The sequence below is a fragment of the Pelecanus crispus genome, chromosome 8, assembly GCF_030463565.1.
Source record: "Pelecanus crispus isolate bPelCri1 chromosome 8, bPelCri1.pri, whole genome shotgun sequence".
NCBI classification, from domain to species: Eukaryota; Metazoa; Chordata; class Aves; order Pelecaniformes; family Pelecanidae; genus Pelecanus; species Pelecanus crispus.
Window position 1 is genome coordinate 44,019,199 of NC_134650.1, and position 21,461 is coordinate 44,040,659.

The window sequence follows — 21,461 nt, forward strand, 5'->3', positions numbered from 1 at the left end:
TCTGTGGAAAATACTCGGTGGAATCCCAAACAGCAACCCCAGTGCTGCAGGACTAATACATTTTGCTTCAGTGCTGGGTGGATACAAATCGCGATGCTTCTGGTTTTAGGGCAGGGTTGTTCAGCTCTATCTAAGGGTACCTGACGCCATACTCATATCTAGCCAAGCGGTGTTGTGAGTGCTAGGAGAGGAGAGGCAGAGAGCTTGGCGAGATGTGAGAAGGTGCTGGAGTACAGTGTTGGGTATAGCAGAAGGTGAGAAGAGACAGAGCAGAGCATCGCTGATGTGGGTCTTCAGTGGGGAGGGAGTCGTTCTCCTGGAATCTCACACCGTAGCTGTTACTCCCGGGGCAGCGGGAGCCTTCAGTCTAGTATCACTTACGGCTCAGGTGAACTGCACTACAGCTTCAAATTGTTAGCAGTTTTTCCAGCTCTGTTAGGACTATTGGTGGTAGCCAGGTAATGCAGGAGAGGGAACAATGCGATTCTTCCAGTGAAAATGTTGCACCTTTTATTGGCTGCAGCTGGTTTTCTGGGTGAAATCCCTTGTCTGCCTTAATCTATGGGAAGCTTCTCTTCTATCTGTGATATATTCTTGCTATGCATTTTAATAGCACAGAAAAAAAACCTGTGGCTATTAAGAGGTACCATTTATACTGTGGAAAGGGTATTCTGTGAAAAGCAGATACGTACACCCTAGTGCCCACTGGATGAACCGCTGGCCTAATTTTTGCATTTTAATGGGGCTATGCACAAATCTGTCATCACACACAAATTGCAGGGGGACGTTTGCTGGTTTAGGTAATCAGTTTGCTTTTGTAGACATTGTGAATGTGTGCAAGAATCAAGTCTGTTGTTTAGTACTTACTTTTCCAAAGACGACAAATATAGATTTTTTTTTTTTTTTTTATTTTATTAAGCAATTCTTGTTATAGTCTGAACGTTGTGCTGTTGCTCATGTTCCTCGTTTTTTGACTATCTGGATAAATAAGTCATCATTATAATTTACTTCAGGGGCACATAAAGAAATTATATAGATACAAGAGAATCATAAACGTGCAATGGGAGATAATAACCTACTATTGCTTGTTGTTTTTTTTCAAAAAAATCATTCTGTAGCAATTTTGCTGCAGAGCTAGAATTTAGCATTAAACTGTTTTAAAAAATCTTCAAAAAAGGTTTTAATAAAATTAATTTTGTTCATTTTCTTAAATGTTCAATGAGATTTTTTTGTGAAAGAATTATTTTAGTCATGCTTGTAGCTTTTCTGAGCCCCAAATCCATTATTTCTAGAGCACTTTCAGATATGAAATAGTGATAACCTCATATCTTAAGGAACAACTTGTCTGACTTAACTGTTGTCAGTGGACTTTAGCCTGCCCCCAAAACTGTCATGGGGCAGCATTGTTCTCTTTCTCTTCTTTTTCCTTCTGCTGTTCAGGTACTCTTGCAGAAAAACAGCAGAAATGAACACGCTGTGGGCTGCCTGCCAGAACCCATGTTCCAGAGGTGATTCTGAAGGCATCTGAAAAGAAGGGAGAGAAGCTGTCTTTCCTAACTGACAATATGGTTGGCTTGAAAAGCAGGATTTCTTTTGCTTCTCAGCTGCCTTTGTCATTAGCTGTTGTAACAGTTTCCTCTTTTGTTCTTGGATGGATTTAGGTTGTCCAGATGTGTTGGTTCCAGGTAGATTTTATCCTCTCCACACTGACAGGGTAATTAATCTCTTGAAGACTCATAACACTTTGCATTTCTATTACTTTGTGTTGGGCTGCTGTGTGAGACCCTGTACCAGAGTCAGGTATTCAACAGTGTGACAAATGCTGTCACATGGTGGCCTGCTACCATCTCCTTCATTACTTGCCTACTGTTTTCAGTCAGCATCAATGTTTATTGCTAAAAAGAGCTTTGCTAGGTCATGGTACTTCATGAATTTTTATATATGACAGCAGCACTCGGAAGCATTTCTGTTTGCTTCAGCCATCACTTTTCTCTCTTTGTAGTTAATGAAGCTTAGCGTTGCCAGTTTGTGTCTAACTTCTGTATTTTGCTAATACTATTGAGCAGGGAGGACTTTTTTAGCAGAGCCAAGGGATCCCTGCTGGGCTGGAAAGTTAAGTTGCCTTTCTGCAGCTGTAATGCACTGGTTTTGCACCTCTAGACCTCTCACAGGTACAGCTTCTGACTGGTGGTTTCAACATGATCTGAAGTTACTTGTTAAAAAGGATAAGAAAAAGTACATGGGATAATATTTGCTTGATGCAGTAATTCCTACTGATTTGAACAAGGCTAAATTATATTTACAAAAAGGATCCTAACCTTCATTGATAGAGTAATTAAGTCTGTGTGTGTGTGTTTGGTGTGTATTTTCAGTGTGAAATTTCCTCGCTGAGCCATTTTGTTGATAGCTATCATTAGCTAACATAAAAATATGAATACCTCTACATGGAGACATACAGAGTAAGTTTTTGTGTGTTTATAGATAAATATAGATTAAAAATAGAATGCCTCTGTAGAGATTTCTTCAGAGAGAAAATTATGGATTCTGTATTTCTGTTCAAAACAAATTAAATTTCTGAGAATTAAACTCAGAAAAAAAATTACTTTGGAAGAGGAATATATCAGCCTAATATATGCTTTTGAGTATAAGAAGTCTATTTCAGCTTGTTTACTTTTTATATGGTTTACAAGAAATCCAACTGCTAACCTTTCGATGTTTTAAAATGGTAATCTTCAAAACATCTGTGGTTCATTATCATAAATATCAGAGTTGTGTAGAAACCTCACATATGTGGCATATCATAACAGCGAGAATGGTATGCACTGAAATGATGAATCCCAGGAACTTGAGATTTCTTGCTGAGATCTATAAAGGGTAATATTTCCAATCACAACTTCGGTTTCCCATCATTACAGTAATGGACTTGAGATCTTGCACAAGAACCCTTTTTCCAACGGGTCCTTGGATGATAATAAGCTCAAAGTCAGCAATTAAAGCCTTGGGATGCGTGCAGGTATTACTAATAATGAATATTGCTGGGTGGACAAAAATATTCTATACAATTCACATGTGAATAAGCTTTCTTACAGAAAGGAGTAAAAGTCTAATATAGGAGGCTGAGAAATGAACAGAGGGCAATGAGTGACATACATGTTTTTGTCATTGGGAGATGCTTGGCAGTATTTTCATTTTGCCTGCATGGAGTTTTGGAGCCCGTCTCATACCATATGGCATATTAAGCACAATAAAGATGTTCATTTGGCAGCTGGAGCATGACTAGGAACATCAAGAGTCATACATGCATCAATAAATGAGGAACTCTGCCATCATGTAAATAAATATTAGATCATTGTTTTAATCACTCATTGAGTTCTTGACAATGCGACGCAATCACTAGTCATGTCCGGTGTAGCATCACCAAAATTTTAGTTTAGGGCTATAGCTGAACAGTTACTATTATTAATTTTTTGCACTTCTGTAGCACCTTGAGCACCACACATGAATCATTTTGTTCGCTCTGTGTCCGTACAGCACTTGCAACAAGTGGTCTTCGCTCTGAAGAGCTCACGATCTAGTTAAACTCCATAAGCTCTAACACAAAGTTAGTGTGCAGGAGGATGTAGGAGGTTTTAGTGCGTGCGGCTGCTCTCACGAGCCTGCTATTCATCCAATCTGTTATAATGCGGCTGGGTAGTATGAATAATGTCAGTTATCCACCTCATGGCTTGCCTCACACCTCATCTCTGTGACAAATGCATGAACATCATAAACATCATCGCACATCATAAGGATCATATGTCGTCATGGTTGCCAGCAGCAAGGCGTTATATACTGGGAGACCCCTCTTCATTTTAGGCAGACTGCCAGACGATTGGGTCTCTTCTCTCCATGAATCTTGGCAGACTCCTTAGAGCGCGTGCTATCCATCCAACTGACGTAGATTTTGGTAACTACAATTTTTTTTGGTTGTTGTTATCTGGGGATTGTTTAAATACTCATCTGAAAAGATCTTATTAGAAGAACTGTTTGTAATGGGATGTTTTGTTTCAGAAAAGAGACATCCTTACCTTCTTCTTGAAACCTGGCACTTTTGATCATTTAACTAGCTTCTCAGTGGAACTGTCTGAGCCATTTTCTGTTTTCTTGGGTGTGCTTGTTCATCTTGTATTCAAATGTTCTCAGTTCCATGCCCAAGTTTCCTTCAGTCTTGGGAGAGAGTTCAGTGTCCAGGACTCAGCTAGATGATAAGCTGTGTAGTAAGACACAATGGTTAGTTCACTGCATTTTTGTAGTTTTTCTTTTCTTGAATGAACCCCACCTATATAAGCCTAATGTAGACATGAAAGGACAGGGAAATTAATTGAATCTAGAACTTTTCTGTGTGGAAAAGACTTTAAGGTGCCACCTAGTCCATCCTCTTGGTTTGAAGCAGCATTAGGTACTGAGATTGGTCTTGAGTGATTTTGGATTAAGCTGGTATTTGATTAACCTTGTGTTAGAACCCTGCAATGGTAGATATTCAGCATGTCCTCAGCACCCTCTTTTAATGGTTAGCTGCAAAGCTTTCTTCAATATCCGTCTGAACCTTCCCACAACTGATACCCACAAAACCCTGTCCAGTTTCTTGTTATACTGGTTAGTACTTGGAGGACATGAAGAGTAATTAATTAATCACTCTTTATAGTTTTTATATAGAAATTTGTACACAGGCTTTGTGTACCGAGCAAGTTTTCTTCACCAGAGGATAAGAACTAAAAATCCTATTTGCCCTATATTTAACAGGCTATGCTTTTTTAGAGCACTAGCGATGTGCAGGTTTGTTTAAGAGATGGATGTAGTACCACAGGTGGGAAATCTGGAACCTGAAGCTCCTCAGATCTCTCCTGAGCGCCTGGCAGGTCAGGAAAGTGTGGTCAGGGCCAGGGCCAGCTCCTTAGGCTACATAGCTGCTACTGGAGCCTGGTACAGGCAGCTCAGGTATTGTAAATCTGGGGTTATCTGCATTGGCTTTTCCCCAGAAGCCATGAGTTGAAGGAAGCAACTGTTCCCAGTGACGTGCTTCGTGAGAATGACTGGGAATGCAGTGCAATCTCTTGACATGTTTCCTGGTCGTCCCAGTCCAGGAGACATCATCATTCTGATAAAGTTCACATAAACTTCAGACTAGGGATTTTATCTAAGGCTACAGTTCTCTTCAACTCTCAACAACTGGCTTCAGTTTCATCTCTGTTGGCCCTTGGTCCGAATAATCTTCAGTGCTTTCTATCCTTGTGATCACTTCATCTCCTTCCACCCACTTCTAATTTCTCTCCTACATATCAGTACTTCTCAGAGCCTTTTCATTTTCTTTCCCTCTCCTTGCTATTAACCTCGTCAAATACTCTTGTTTCTGTGGTAGAATTGGGAATTGAAAGCATCAGTGCTTTTGGATGAGATATGGTAAGAAAACAGTTTCCCACTTTCAAACAACTCTGCTTCTGCCCTTGTTGGAAAAAGTTGCAGGGTTTCATAAAGCAAGGTCAATAGATGAGCAAAATATAAAAGGTCTAAAAGTGTCAAATTCATAACTGCAAGGGAATATAGAATATAGATCCAAGTACTTCTCCTGATTCCATGTATCGAATCTGCATGTGGCCTTTGAATTTCTGCAATGCATGCAGATGGCAGCAATGCAGGAATCTCAAAGTTTGTGAATGCTGAGCAGCAAGGTGGGAGAAGTGTACTCCCAGCCAGCTTCTCCCCTCTTTTTGAAGCACAACACAGCATGGCCTCTTTTTGAATGGGGCCTGTAGTGTTGGGCTGGGAGATGATACAGCTCTGAACCATGGCATTTGTTTTTAAGTGATTACTTTCTAATGGTTTTGTTAGGCTTTTCTTTTAAATTTTTTCTTTTTTACTTTTTACTCCTGACATAATTAATTTCTCAGAGAGTGATAGCAAATTTTTCCAGTTGTAAGCTATTAATAGACGGTAGATCACCAGCAGTTTTTGCCTATAAGAAGCACGTATTTATTCAATATAACAAGGTACCTTCCTAAGACCCTGTCTCATTGGGGCTTGGGGATTTGTGGTTGGTTGGGGTTTTTTGTTTTGTTTTGTGTTGTTTTTTTTAAAGGGAGGAAAAGAATAAGTTAAAAGAGAATCCACTCATAATTCATCAAGGCTGCAATTTATACAGTAGTTAGTATAGAGAATTTCAACTTCCCACATTTGTGGTGACAGGAAAATTTTGTCTTTTTTGTGGGTTGATAGCTTTCGGAGATTGCAGTGAATCTGTTAGAACGCCTGTCATATCACCAACATAAATTGCAACAGGTGGTATTACACCAGGGAGGCCTTGCTAACAGCCTTCCATCAAAATCCTACCGTGAGCACGAGACCCTTTCTGCAAGCGGCTCCTGGCCTCGGAGCGCAGGGCTGGCACCGGCACAGTCTGAGCACTGTGAAATTGTTTTAAACTGCTACCGCTCCCAAATTCTGCGTTTCCCCCCCCTGCTCCTACTGCAGTGTAAGACCTTGCAAGCAGGGGTCTGCCACATGACAGACCGAGACAGGTTTGTCTGGAGGGATTGGCGTGTCTGAGGGGAAAGAGCTTTTTGTTTCTTTTTCGTTTATAATCCCTCTTGCTTTCAGCAAAATTCAATGAAATGGCAAATGAGCTGATGAAATTCTGGTTTGTTATCCCACTGTGAGTCCAAGGATACTTCTCTTGCGCTCAACTAAAGCCGAGGAAATAGGAGCAGCTTTTAGTTGAAAATACGTAAGCAAGCCTGAAACTTGGGCAGAAGCAGACCCTTCAGGTGCTGGGATAATTTTTATGCAAGAGACTGTGGTGACTCTAGAGTTTGGGCTCTTCTCAGTAAGAGGATCGTCAGGCACAAACTCACAGGATCACAACTTTGCTCTTTTAAAATCCCACCTCAGGCTCCCAATGCCCCTGTCGATGTGTGCGGGGGCTGCAGGGCCTCTGTGAGGCCAGGCCGGGCTGCCCAGTGCCGGTTCCAGCCGGTTCCAGGCGGTTCCAGCCGGTTCCAGGCGGTTCCAGGCGGTTCCGCGGCTGCCCCACCTCAGGGCACAGCGGAGCCCCTCAGGCTGTAGGAAAGGGGCAAAACGCTGCCTGGGAGCGAGGGGTGAGGGGAAACGTGCGAGAGCAGCAGTGTGACCCTGGGGTGGGCGAGGAGGAGGAGGAGGAGGAGGAGGAAGAAGAAGGGCTCCAGGCGCCAGAGCAGGGATTCCGTGCAGCCCCTGCAGGACCCCGCGCAGGCGCAGGTGGGCACGTCCTGAGGGCAGCTGCAGCCTGTGGAGGGGACTCGGCTGGAGCCGGGGAGAAGCCTGAGGAGGAAGGAGCCGCAGAGAGGATCTTGCATGTAAACGGAAACAGGATTACTGACAGCTATTGTTTAATTAAAGGGTCTCGTAATCCTTAGCTACGCTGATAGTGCAGCTCATGCGCTGTATCACAACTGTGGTAGTTAGTAAGAAATGTTATAGTTTGATTTTTTTGTTATGTAATGCTCTTGCAGTAGTCAAAGTTGAATATTCGGTAAACAGCCAGTTCCAAGCATAAAGATTTATGGGATATCTCAAACCGCTTTGCTAGCAGAAGAACCTTTAGAGATCCCAGGTTACGATGAGGAGGATAACAAGGTCTCTACGGCTACTGCCCAACTGTAGTGTGCATATTGTGCATTTGATTTGAGTGATCACAGAATGTTCGTGACCAAAGTGTTTAGTTTATCTCCTACCTCCCCAATTAGCATGGTCAAAATCTCTTCATCCTTCTGTACGTGCATATTCATAAGATTTGTCTATGAATTATAGTCACACAAATACAAAGCTTCTTTGAAAGTTTTTCCCTTTAGATCAGGAGACGTTTCTTCCTGAGATCTGTAGACAAGCTAATAACATAAAAATGTTTGAAGTCTATGTTCCAAAGTGGATACTTATAATTGTGTTTTTTCTTTTTTCTTTTTTTTTTTTCCCCCCAGTGGAATTTGATGACTGCAAGGGGAATAACAAATTGAACTTCGAAGTTTCTAACCCAGACTTTAAGGTGGAGGACAATGGGACTTTAGTTGCGCTAAAGAACGTCTCAGAAGCTGGTAGAGCCTTGTTTGTCCACGCGCGGTCTGAGCATGCGGAGGATATGGCAGAAATTTTGATTGTTGGAGCAAATGAAAAACGTGCTGCATTAAAGGTAAGATAAATAAAAAGGACTAGAAGAAGGTGCCGCAGAGATGCTGCTAGATATTTACATGTGCCATCTATGAGTGTAAGCAGTTTTAATCTGTTAGCAGAGACATCAAAATCAGTCTTCAATCCAGATATTGCTGTAATGTTTTAGCACTTAGTTTAACTTAAAATGCAAATTTTCCAGGTTTTGAATGATATATTACGTTTTCAGGTGTAAATGCTAAACGTTGATAATTTATTCAAATGAAAGAGCCTGAGTATCAAAATAGCCTGGTTCTTCTGGTGTACATTATGCTGGATAACCACAGCCTGGTGGTAACTGAAAATGGAAAATCATAGTCTAAACGTGTAATTTAGAATTTACAGAACCTTCATGTTTGCTCCAGGTCTGAGGATATGGGAATGAATGCTGTGGAATTTAAATTTTCATACAGGTCTGCTTATCTGATACTGTTATGTGTTAAACTACATAAACATCTTCATGCAAATAGCAACACATATTTACACTTTGTCTGTCTCTATGCACTAGTGATTTTTGTTTGACTCTGTCCACTGAATGCTATGTCCTTTCTTTTCCACTTCTGAATTTCAGTATAATACTAACCTCATACTATGGGAAAAAAGTACTTCACAAATTGATTGAATTGTTTACTTCACACCCATGAGCAACAAAGGGCAATGTGAGATAGCCTTCATTTCTGTGTCATGGCATTTAGGAGAGAGGCAGGCAAGACAGTGGCTTACTAAACAATTAAGCCTGGTAACTTTACAGACCTATAATTTCAAGAAAGTATAAAGAAGCCATAACAAAAATGACTCATCTATTGTCTTATTTTGGTATTTAGACTTTCAGCTGCCAGCATTCTCATTATGTTTCCAACAGTAGCTTAGTATAACTTAAGTCTTCCATTACAAAAAAAAAAAAAAAAAATTAGCTGTAGGGGAAAGGCTGAACAAACTTCTGAAAGTCTGTGGCTGAGGAAAGGTTTTGATCTGCACTTTAAGCAGCACGTGATATGAATATAGATTGCTAACGGGCGAGAAGGTACCAGAATGTGTAACTGCAGAGAGCTGGTTAGAACACTTAAGTGGAATTTAATTTTATTTAAACATGCTGTTTCTTCACAGAGTTAAATTTTAACAAGGTCACACTTGAGAGAGTCTCTTACATGATGGAGCTGTGGATTTAGGACCACGGACTGCCAAATTCAGAGTAGGAAAACTACACTTGCAGGAGCTGGGCACTTGGCTGTCTTGTGTCTCAAACTAGCAAGACATGCTCCTTCCAGTGCATTCACAAGAATGTTGAAACAATTCTGTTCTCACTACAGGTTTTGAAATCTTAGGAGCAGTTTCAAAATGGGGATTCTCATTCCCCAGTTAGAAGTTACTGAAACCACAGAGGAGTTTGAAACATCTCTGACAGGAGGTCTGGAGTTAAACTTCAGAAGACTGGTTTATGTGTGAAGATCTGACTCTCTGAGAATCATATTCTGAAGTTTTATTCTGGTTTTCTTAGAGAAGCAGCCCCTCAATTTCTTTGAGGGGAAATATTCTATGGAAGTTACAATTTGGGGAAATCTTGTCTTGTGAGTAGGAATTAACAGATGTGTATTTGCACTGACTATGACGTAGCTTTGTCAGTGACCTTTTTTCTTTATGTCCTATTTGGGTTCTGAGTAGTCTCCCCTCAAAATGTTACAGCAATATTAATTAATGCCTAGTGTTGAAATCTATCACCAGACTACATTCAAAAGCCAATTCTAATTTGGCCCCCACTCCTGGATTTTGTTCCAACCACTTTGTGTTGCTTCAGAGAGAGAAAACCAATCTAAATATGTCATATTCTGCCACTTGCAGTCTTCCCTCATAGGTGACTCCTCAAAGTGATATCGTAGCATCATCTCTACCTGCATTCATCACTTCTTTACGGATTTTGATATTCAGCTCATAACTAGAAGATTACCCTTTTAGTATTGTGATCCTTGGTGTCTGCAGCGCCATTGGGAGTTACGTGGTGCATTAATGTGTCCTCAGAAATACATTTAGTGAGGATCATCCCCTTCTTCAAGGGAATATAAAGATCTTTGGGGCTGGCTGTCCTACTCTGGCCTCAGCTACAGCACACTGTAGCTGTTAAATCAATGTTTTTTACCAACCGTTTCAGCTATTGTTTGCCTATTTTAGACACAACACAGTCTTGTCTTTCTGTTTGTCAGACTTGAGAAGGATATAAAGATTACAGTGTCCTATCTAAAGTGATTTTATGATAAATTTGAACTTAATCCTGTACTTTTACAGTCTGAATGTGTCAGCATGGAAACAGCAGAACTGCTCCATCTGTTTATGCAAGGAGTCTTGGCTAAGAAATGCTCAGATGGAGCCTTGGTAATTTCGTATAATTCTGTAGGGTTAAGATGAGCACATGCTAGAGCACTGCTTAGCATTCAGTACTTAGAGTACAGTACCTTGTTTAATTAGGGGATAAGTAGTTCTTAAGTATTTCCCCACTGCCAGCAACTGCGTTTCTTTTCTGAAAGCATGTAACCTGCATCTGTGAAATCCCAATTGTTAATGTTTCTAATTGCAGATTCTAAACATGTTTGGAAATGACTGACAACAATGATCTCTAATGTGCTGACTGGCAGTCTGAACCTAGGAAGAGATAGCGTAATTCCTAAAATTTTGTGATTGCTACCAACCATACTTTAGATGAATACTGAAAATATTTAGAGGTGAAACCTGGAGTGCACAGAAAAGCTTTTGGTATTCTGGTGGTGGAGAGGTGTGGTTCTTTCCTGCTGAAGATGTGGGAAGATTCCAGCTGGCCTCGCTGACCAGTCCTAAGTGATTAACTTGAACTAACTGCATGGCCATAGTACAGTCAGTGGCTGTTAGAATACCACTTACTATTTAACTCTGCTTTTTGAGTCTGAAGGGCATGTTTTCTTACTCTTCTGCCAGAAGCATATTAGGTCTGCAGAGCCTGTAGCTTTCTATCAAAGGGTGGCCATGACTACAGTACGAGAAGATGGATCGTTCCTCAACATCATCAGCCAAGTTGGCTGTTGCTCTCTGATCACAGAATCTTTTGCAGGGTCTAGTGACAGAAGAGCAAATAGAGCACTGCTGCTTTTCCAGATATCTGGATGTTTCTGCAAAATACCCTAAAACCCATGAATGTCTATACCTACGGATATGCATACATGCTATTGAGAGCAAAAGTCTGTACATCAGACTACAGTTAGATTGCTTTCTACAACCTGCTCTTAGTGCCCCTTTCCTCCTATGGTTTTGGCTAGATATGTGGGTTTCTGTCTGTCTTGACAGAGGGGAGTATTCACAAAAAAGCTACTGACATTTTTGAGAGGGATGTGGAATATGAGTGCGCAGAAGGGTTGCCATGGGCCTATGGAAGGTGTAACATTACAGTGTGTCATCTTTTTAATAGTTATGTGTGTGTACACACTTGTACCCTCAGGCAATCAGTGCTCAGTGAAAGAAATTAAGTTCACTGGCTCTTGCCATAGGGTAGTGCTGGTGAGGCATGCACATCTGTGCTTCTGCTCTGCTTTGCCCAATGTTTGCTTAATACCCTTTGACACAGTCAGGACTTGAGTGCTTGGTGATATTAAAAAAAGACATGGAAATATTTTGATTCACCCAGGATTCCCAAAATGAACTTCGGGTTCATTCTGAATAATTCGTAGAGTTGCTAAGGTTCAGATCCCTAATGGAAAAGTAAATCACTCGCAAACCCTAGCTGGGAACAAACTGGCTGAGCCGATGAGTAACAATAATTGGTTTCTTAACTTATATCTTATCCAATGCTTTGTCCTTGCTTTGTTTTATGGAAATAGTAGGACAACTGGAAGTTGGAAACTTCATCACATCGGAGCATTTGAGCAGACCTTAGTGGATTTATTTATTTATTTAAAGAGCCTGGTTTTGTGGAAGACAGAAAATACAGCCAGTCTTTTGTAGAGTCTCATAACAGATTGAGAGTTGCAAAATGCAGCAAGCTGGGAATTGAACTGTGTCCTCCAAGGCTAAATAAAATGGTTGCCTGCTAGTCCTTCTCCACCTCTGTAATATAATCCTGGTTTTAATGAATATACACTTAATACACTGGGAACTAAAAGAAGACCTTGGAAAACAATCTTTCTCTGCCTTCTTTTGTGTGTTGCCAAAATGCAGCCTTTCCCCCCCCGCCCCCAGCAGCAAAGGGAGTTATTTACAACTTTTATTTGTTACGGCATCACAGACACAGGGCGAGGGGTGGGGTGGGGGAAGTAAGATATCAAGAGTCTGGCACCAAAGCAGATAAGAAGTCAGGCAGATAGTCAGAAATTCCAGGCTGGTAGTAACTTCACTGTATGGTGCTCAGCAGTCTTCCATACAGAAGGATGAAATGATTAAATAGAAACTGTCAAACCCTCAGGACACTTTTCAGGCATTAGACGGAAAAGGAATAGGAGAAAGAAAAGAAGAGATAAGAGGGAGGAACACACCCTGAGACAGCATGTTGTAGACAAAGAAAGTTTAAAATCATCTTCAGTGGTAGCTCAGATTGAAGGAAATGAAGTTGCTCTAGTCCTGCTACTCTGTCCAGTCCACTTTGTAACAGCTAGGGGCTAGTCAGGTACGCTGCTTCTCTTTTGCCTTTGTCAAACCGTTGCTTTTCCCAGCATCAGTACCCTGCGATGTTTATTATAGCAGGGACAGGAGAGGCAGCCTGGCTGAAAACTTCCCCAGCCGCTTTGCAGACCTGAATTCTGTTTCCTACTGAGTCACTGCCTGGATGTACATGTTTGTGCAAGTCGCTTTACGCCTGTGCCTCTGTTTCCTAAAGTATCAAATAGAAATAATGAAACTAAGCTCCCTGGATTTAAACATTAGCATTTCTTGCTTGTGTCTTACTCTCTGCTTTATCCCTGCAGGATAGAGATTGCAAATTTTATTGATATGAGATAAAAAGTGCCTAGAGCCTTAAATCCTACATGTATGCCTTTCTGCCTTAGAACAGATGATAAAGGATCAATAATCTTATTATGAATCAGGATTCTCTCACAGAAAAAATATTCATGCAAGGAAGTGAATACTTGAGTTTAGTCATCTGGCAGTTCAATAATTTATTTGGAAAATAAGATCAAGAATCAGCCTCTCTGATATAGCAATTGTTCCCATTAACCTATATTAACATTTTTTTTCAGTTTAGAATAGAATCCCAAATAAGCTGCAAATGACTGTGCGAAAGTATGAAGATGGACTCGCATATGAGATATTGACAAACAGGCTAGAAGAGTTTCATATTATTAGATTTTGCATATAGCAGTTGCTGCAAAAAGTAATGCACTGCATAAATAAAATACCATGTTTTGCATTTAATTTTAAGGCACAAAATAGAGTAAGTCACAGGGGTACATCAATATCTACAATACACTTATGGTTATTATACTGATCAAAACAGAATATAGAATACCATTTCTTTCAGAAAAGCTGTGGAGATATTTTGCCTTTGGATATGAAGGTGTCCTTCAGGCATATAAAGATGGGTTTTCTTGAAGAGCAAACAAAAGAAAATTCATCTTCTCACTTTTGTGTTCAGTTTGGCAGAAAGCTTAACATGGTAACGTTCTACTAGCCATTAAATGATTAACTTATTACTACTTTTACTTTTGTTTGTTATCACACTGCAAACACCTATTGACTTGGAATTCATGCATAAAAAGCTGAGGTATAAGTGATTTTAGAATTTAATACCTGTGTTTTCATGGTATTTTGGTAAATGACTTTTCCCTGCTTTAATCGCCAGTGAAAGCATGCTTTTTTTTTTTTAAAGTCTGCAATGCTACATTGCAGGTTTCACAGAATACATCTTAATTAATGTCAATGAAAGCAAGAGCTTGTTCTCATCAATGGGTCATTCTGTAGTATCATTTAGCTGCCTTTTTGGCTATATTTTTATAAAAATCCTCTGTGCAGACCACTCGCTGTTGGGGAAACAACAAAGAGCTCCTTTTATATAAGAAATCTCCTTAGCCACTAAAATAAGCTATTTTCCATAGAAATTCCAGTCACCTACTTTCCCTTTTCATCCTTCAACCTAATCCAGAACCTGCTGAAATAATCAGATTCCAGCAGACTTTAGATCAAACCCTGGAAGCAGGAGTTTTGTCTGACAGCGTCGTACGGACGTGACTCCCGTACCTCTTTGCTGGACTGTTTCTGAGTGACCCTGCACGTCCCATGGCAGTGCACAGTGGTTCTGATTTTTCATATATAGCCACGCTCCCTCTTTTACTCAGCTCTGCAGCAGAGCCTCACCTCTATTGATAGGCTTGTGCTTTCCCTCAGGCCTGGACTGGATTTATACTTCCAACTTAACTCTGCAGATTCCCACCACCAAAGAAATGCAGGTTTCATATACACTGGCTTTGGCGTTTGCTCTGACAAAGATCCATTTATCTCCAAATTATTATGGTGCCAAGAGATGTGGCAGTTGCCATAGCAACAATTACATATTGTGTTGAAAACCAGAGTAAATACTATAAAGAACATGAGCCACTGGTGGCTTTCACTAATTTAACGTTCCTTTTTTTGGGCAAAGTGTGTCTTGTAAGTTTATTCACTGTATGTATAAATGCTTAGATCAAACGTGTGGGCTAGCTTGCCTTCTATTTCCCTCAGCGCGCAACTTCAGCATGTAAATGAGAAGTGCTTGGTTATTTAAGGAGAGAAAAATGGTCTTATAGACTGGAAACATGAATAATTGACTGTGAAAAAAGAAGGTGTTAGCTTCTGTGAATGTTCAGTGCTTTTCTCTATGAGTAATCTACATTCAGATTTTATGTGAACTAGGGATGTATTTATCCAGGAAAAGGGACTTTGTGCTTTTCAGCAGCAAGCAGAGCTAAGACAAGTATAGAATATGTTTAACAGCGATTCAAAGGTGAAATGAGATGATTTTTTGAAAGAAATGCAAGCCTTGTTAATTATTCCGAATTATTCACACACTAATGAAAAATGACAGGCAAAAATATTCTAAATGAACACATTTTATTAAAACCATCTAAAATCATAATTCCTTTCAGCCCTGAACTGCATTTAGACTTCTCAGGTAGTTCTCCCTGCAGTAACAGGTATCATCCAGAGGACATTGTCACTATTGCTTGGTGTACTTCTGGTGTAAACTTAAGGGTTTAGTCGAAGGTCAGAACCAAATGCAGTTCTGGAATGCAACACATTTTATTCTGTTTTCTTTTAAAAGACACTTAGGTCTTATCCTTCATCCACATGACTCAATGGCAAAGCACCCATAAATCTCAGTGAGAGAGATTATTCAAAGATTGCTGAAGTCTTTTATCTGAACTAAAATTCACCCTGGCACAGAGTGCCAAGAAGATATGTATTTACCTCTTGCCCCTTAAACATTTTTATGAGAGTTTGAATGGTAGATGAGTTGTGTGAAGACACTTTGAATTGAATTAGCCTCTTTTTATGATCTAGGATGCTAACTGTCTTTTATCCATTAAAAAAAAATCCACTAAATTTTGTGGATGAGTGATAAACCATCATGCATTGACATATAATTTATTTCAAGTTGTTATTGTTCTGAGTCCAGCTTGAAAGTATTCTGATGATATAGAGAAAACGATGCCAATCCTATGTGTTAATCTCCAGAGACTGATGGACTTGTGTGGAAATTTGTGCCAGAGATGTGGGGGACATTTAAAGGAACCATTTGGAAAAGGTTTAAATTTAAAATTCATTGTAGTAAATGAGGATGTAAGTGGGAAAGCAACAGGCTAAGCATGATTTAGTAGAACATTAAGCAAGATCATAAAGGATAAGTAGGAGTCTCTTAGGATGTGTAATATCTTTCATTTATAATGTGGCTTTCATCCTGTCAGATCCTTAAAGTGTAACTATTAAGTACACAGAGAAAGAATATGTATGTGTGTGTGCATGTCTGTATACATATGTCTGTAAAAAGAGGCTTAGGTATCTTTATTGTTGATACTTATTTCATAATACTTTTTCACATCAGGATAGGAACAGAGTAATTTTTAAATAAGGGGCTTAGGAAAAGGACATGGTGATTTCTGTATGATACTAAAATTGCCACGACATCCTTAATGTCCTCACATCCATAATGAACAAGAGATGTTGCAGAAACCAGAAGAACCTGTGAGACTTCTGGTACAGAGTTTCTTCCATGGTGGTTCTCTCATCCAGCATGCAGGGATGATGCAGTCAGTGTATGACAGCTACCCTAGTTTCACCAGTGATAATTCAGATTTATTAAGGAACAGAGACAATTCCAAGATGAGATCAAACTAAGTTGTGTTCAAACTAAACTCAAAGTTCTTTTTTGTGCCAGAGACGCAAAATATTGCTGGTGTTTTCCCACTACAAGCTTTTCCATCAGCTTCCAGAAAGAGGGTAGGTTAGAGAGAGCCATAATAGGAGAAATTATTCACATGAAAAGATGATTTCCTGAGTAAGAGTTTAGTCATTTCTCTCCGTCAGAGACATCAATAATCATCCCTAATGATTGGCCCAATAGTTCCATGCTGGTTTTCACAAACCTGAAGGAACATTTATTATGGTTATTATAGTAACACCTATCTCAGCACACATCTTAAGCATTTAATGGAGCATCACAGGATAAAAATCTACATTTGTCCTCCCCCAAGAATTGATTCAGCCGCTGCAAGGACAGATGGCTCCTTCTGGACCTAAAATTCCTTATTTGTTCATCATCACAATTCTGTTGCTTTGAAGAGTATTCCCTTGCATCTTATTTTACAGCTAGTTTTCTTAAGTACCTAGAATAACTTGGGAAGTTGAAGAAATATTCAGCATAAGAATGACAGAGTTAAAGCTTAATATAATTTGGCATCTCCATAATAAACAACTCTGCTAGTATTGACAGTCATCTTGGAGTTATTAATCATCCAGCTCCTCACTTCTTATTTCACCACCAAATCAAACTGAATAACCTTTGCATTAAGCAGTTGATCCATCTTAGAAAAAATAGGTTGCTTATATATCTCCCCATCTTACTGAGAGGGCACCTAGGGATAATGATTACACAGGGAGAGTGTGGAGGGGGCAGCAGGTTGATTTGAACTGGTCAGTAGTCCCACTATGTACAGTAATTGGCTACTGCTAATGCTTTTGGTACCACTAAAATTCCATAGTGTCCTTCGTTACTATGGAAAAGAAAGGTTCTTGTTTAAGGTAACTGGCAAACAGATGTACTAGTAGGAAAGGAGAGACTGAAATTTGCCTCTAGTTTCTTAACATCCTCACTATGACTGTAGTTTGGTGCATAGCAGTAAACAAGAAGTTTCGTGGTGAGTAGGAATAGATTTGTTAAAACATTTTTAGTAATTGTTCTGGTAACTGGTTTGATTCAAGTTCTAGCAACAGGAAGTCATTTAGTCAGCAACTGTTCAAACTGCTGTGAAGAGATACACTTTAATTTACCTGCAAGTCAGCAAACACCCTTGTGGCTGATGGTGTTCAATACTTGTTGAGCCATTTGGCATATGTTTGAACTCAGCAGGAAATTATCTGGAAATCATTTTATCTTTCATTTCTTTTCTATCTCTAGAATTACCTTGTGGTTTTGAGATAAATGAATCATGGATCTTTTTAAGATAAGGAATAGACTAGAATCCTTTTAAAACGAGAGCTGGATCTAGCTCTTGGTGTACCGGCCTTCTTGTGGACTAAATTGTATGATCTAAGTAAAATATTGTAGCTTCTACTGCTTAAGAGGGTCCTTTTTTGCATCATCAATCAGCAATGGGTTAAATGTTTAACTTTATTTAAAGTACATTTGTCTCTATAATGGTACTAATCATACTGCAGAACTACTGAATATTTTATGTGGCCAAGTACCCTGTTCTACAGTTAATGTCAAGGCAGTATTGATGAACTGTTTGTTTGGTTTGGCTTTTTCTTTTTTTTTTAAATGGTCCCCATAAAACATGTTGTGACATGACCTGTATGTTCACAAATGGAAATTTGTGTGTGTGTGTGAATTTTGTCCTCAGATTACTCATATCTTGTATGAATATAACTGTATAAATTATAAGATTTTCTGGAGCTTTAAGGGCTTTGCTAATAAGAAACAATACAGAGTTAAGCATTTTCATATCCTCCTGATATTTGCCCAATGTCTTTTCAGAGTTACTAGAACAAGCATGCAAAATATATCCACAGATGAAGATTTAAATACTTTGCAGACTTAATGATGATAATCTATGAGCTATTAAAAAAATTTTTAAAAAATCCAATTTCTTTTTTTTAGTTCTTCTAGATCCCATTTGATGCTCTATGTTAACATGTTGAATGTTTGTGGAGTTTTTTTGCTCTTTGGCTTTTTTTACAGTATTGAACACTGTTGTGCTGTGTAAAGATTTATCCTCTAATCACCTGGAAGAAACATTACAGTACAAGTTTTTTAAAATCTGGAAGACTGTACTAAACTTTCATTCTCAGATATTGACATAGGAATTTTTTATATAGGGATTTCAAGGTTATGATCTTGTGAGGTACTGGACTATCCTAGGAGATGCTGAAGTCTTCGTACCCTGACATTGATACACATTAGTATCACCTGACTTTTTTGACCTGCCCAAAAAAGAAATGCTAGTAAGAAATCTGTTCGTGTTTGCACTATTAATAGTTCAAAAGGCTGCATCAAAATGCAGAGGGTTTCTTTCAAGCACAGCAGTGTGGTGATAAAATAGTATGTCAGCCCCTATGAAATAGGGCACTTGAGCGCTCTCATGAGGCATATAATTTTGATTTGGATATTGGTGAACTCACTAACAAAAATTCCAGGAAATTAAATCCTGATTGGCTGACAACTACTACATTTTGCAGTTTCTTCTCTGCGTAGGAAGAATATTCTCATACCTGTGACATTTTCTTTTCCCTGAAGATGAAATAAAAAGTCAGCCACTTCTGTTTGATAGGAAATTCATGACTGCTGAAAGACTATGTTGGTAGACAAAACCCCTGGTGGGACCAGGTGTACTCAGTCATTGTGCTCCAGCGGGGCAGCATCTGGCACCAAGAATATTCAGACTAGATCTTCTCTTCTTGTTGCTGTTCTTGCTGCAAACTCTAAGCTCATGCCTTAGATTAAGATGATTATTGCACTAGTATTCTGTATTTGATTTGGCAGGCATTAATCCTACCAGCCCTTTGCAGCAGAATTGCCTGCTAGAAATAAAAACACTTAGACTGAATTCCTGATTTAGGAAATGGGGACTTCATTATTTGTTTTGGTACTGGCTCAGTCCCAGACATCAGTTCTAGACTCATTTATTTACTGTCATTAATGATATCAAAAACTGAACCTCCATACTGAGTGGTTTATTGGAACTGTTCATATGTATTAAATTTCCAGCTATGTCCATAGAAACATTACTAATATATTGTTGTGGGATATCGTGCAAGAGAGACTTTCAAACATGTTCTTTTCAATGCATACATTGTAGTTTTGTGTTGAGAAGCATAATATAGGAATATGTATAGTTTGGGGGTTTTCTAATAAAAAAAGAGGAACAATATGTGCAATTTTTCAACAGTCATGTTCCTGCTACTTAATTAAAATCATAATCTTAACATTGATACAATTGGATGTTCTATCCACTCTGTTTCAATAATGCCTGCAATTTGATGCTGAACAATTTTTATTTGTCCCTCTTTTGGTTTTCAGCAGAGATGAATCGTTTCAGTAGCAGGTCAAGGGAAAAACTGTCAACTCTTCTGTGTGATCAATGCAAAATATGATACAAAGTTCTACCCATTTCCTGTCCTTTTTGGTTATTCTATTGCCATGCGAGTTAGTGAAGGGGTAAGATTTCTCCCATCTGTGTCAAAGAACTATGGATAGTGCAAACTGTGTCCTTAAAACGCTTATGTAGCTGTGCAGGGCAGGTTAAGTAACTTTCTGACTTTATCTGCAGACAACTTTATTTTCACTGTGCCATTGTATTGTGTTGTCCTTATGTTCTTCAGTCTCTACCCCCTACTCCCAACAACCATCCTTTTCAAGCTGATAAAGTCATTTAAGTCAGAAAAGTCCATCATGCTTCATCATTGACCTTCAAATCAGGAATTAAGGTGGAGGTAAGGGGAGGGGATGTTAAAACTTGTGTTTAAAGATTAAAAGTTAAAGTCGGGGAAGATTTGGCCCTGAATTTGGCTCACATCTCTAACATTCAAACTCATTGCTGACAAAGTTACATGTATATGTGAGGTAAGGCTTGAAGCTTTTAAGTTACAGGGTTGATTTTAGGCATGATTATTCACAAAACCGTGTAATTAATCTGTCATAGGAAAACACAGAAAGCGGTACACCAAATGCAATCTCCATTAAGTCAATAGGAGTTATTCCACTGACTTTAATGAGCTTTGAGTCTACTCATAAATCTGCTATGAGGAGTGTCCAAATCAAAATTTATTTGAGGGTGACCTTGATGTTAATTGTTAGTACTTCCATGTTGTTTAATTGCTAGGAAAACTGAATGTATTAGTGGGAATATCGTGTGGTATAGTCCTTCCTATTGGATACTATTAGCATCAAGTTGATACATATAATATTAATTGCACATAATGTTAGTGGGCAGTCACGGTATGCCAGTTATATTTTGTGTCTATGAAACAGAAAAATAAAATGTCTTCAGTTATTTTAAGTCGTTTGTGCCTTCAGCTGAATCCCTGCAAAATTAATGCTTTTTTGATCACGTAGCTCTTTAGAGGATCTCAGAAGTTTCACACTTATTCAGTGGCTTTCAATCCCAGATTTTGTGTATTGACTATAATTGCTTTAAAATTGTATCTCAAATTTGTAAATACCATAAGGCAGATTCTGTTCAGTCCTATGATGTTTAATAAACTTAACATCTGCCAGAAAAGTTCAATCATCTGTATCCCAAATGGAAATATTTTCTGCTTTAACATGTCATATTTAATTCAATTAGAGAAAAAATATGGGAAATATATTACAACTATAAAAGGGAGAGAGTTCCTTTAATATTTGTCTACTAAACAGAACAGTAGCTGGTTTACTTGAGGGACATAATTACTGTATCTTCTAGTGGTACAAAAATATGGGATAGTTAGAGGATTGGTGGGGGGAGAAATTATTTTGGTTTTGTTCAATGGGTTTCCCATTCCCAACCTTGTCACTGCTGGTAATTATTGTGTCTTTTCTTTTAGCTGGCACTCAGTGCATTAGG

At 39.1% G+C, this 21,461-nt stretch overlaps 1 protein-coding gene across 1 annotated transcript in view; it reads left to right on the forward strand.

The window, feature by feature from the left end:
* The window catches only part of CDH13 (cadherin 13), a 498,153-nt gene that overhangs the window by 164,969 nt on the left and 311,723 nt on the right, over positions 1–21,461 (forward strand). The window contains 1 exon segment of the mRNA XM_075715390.1: positions 7,989–8,197. Within this exon segment, the coding sequence (XP_075571505.1) occupies positions 7,989–8,197 (209 nt within the window).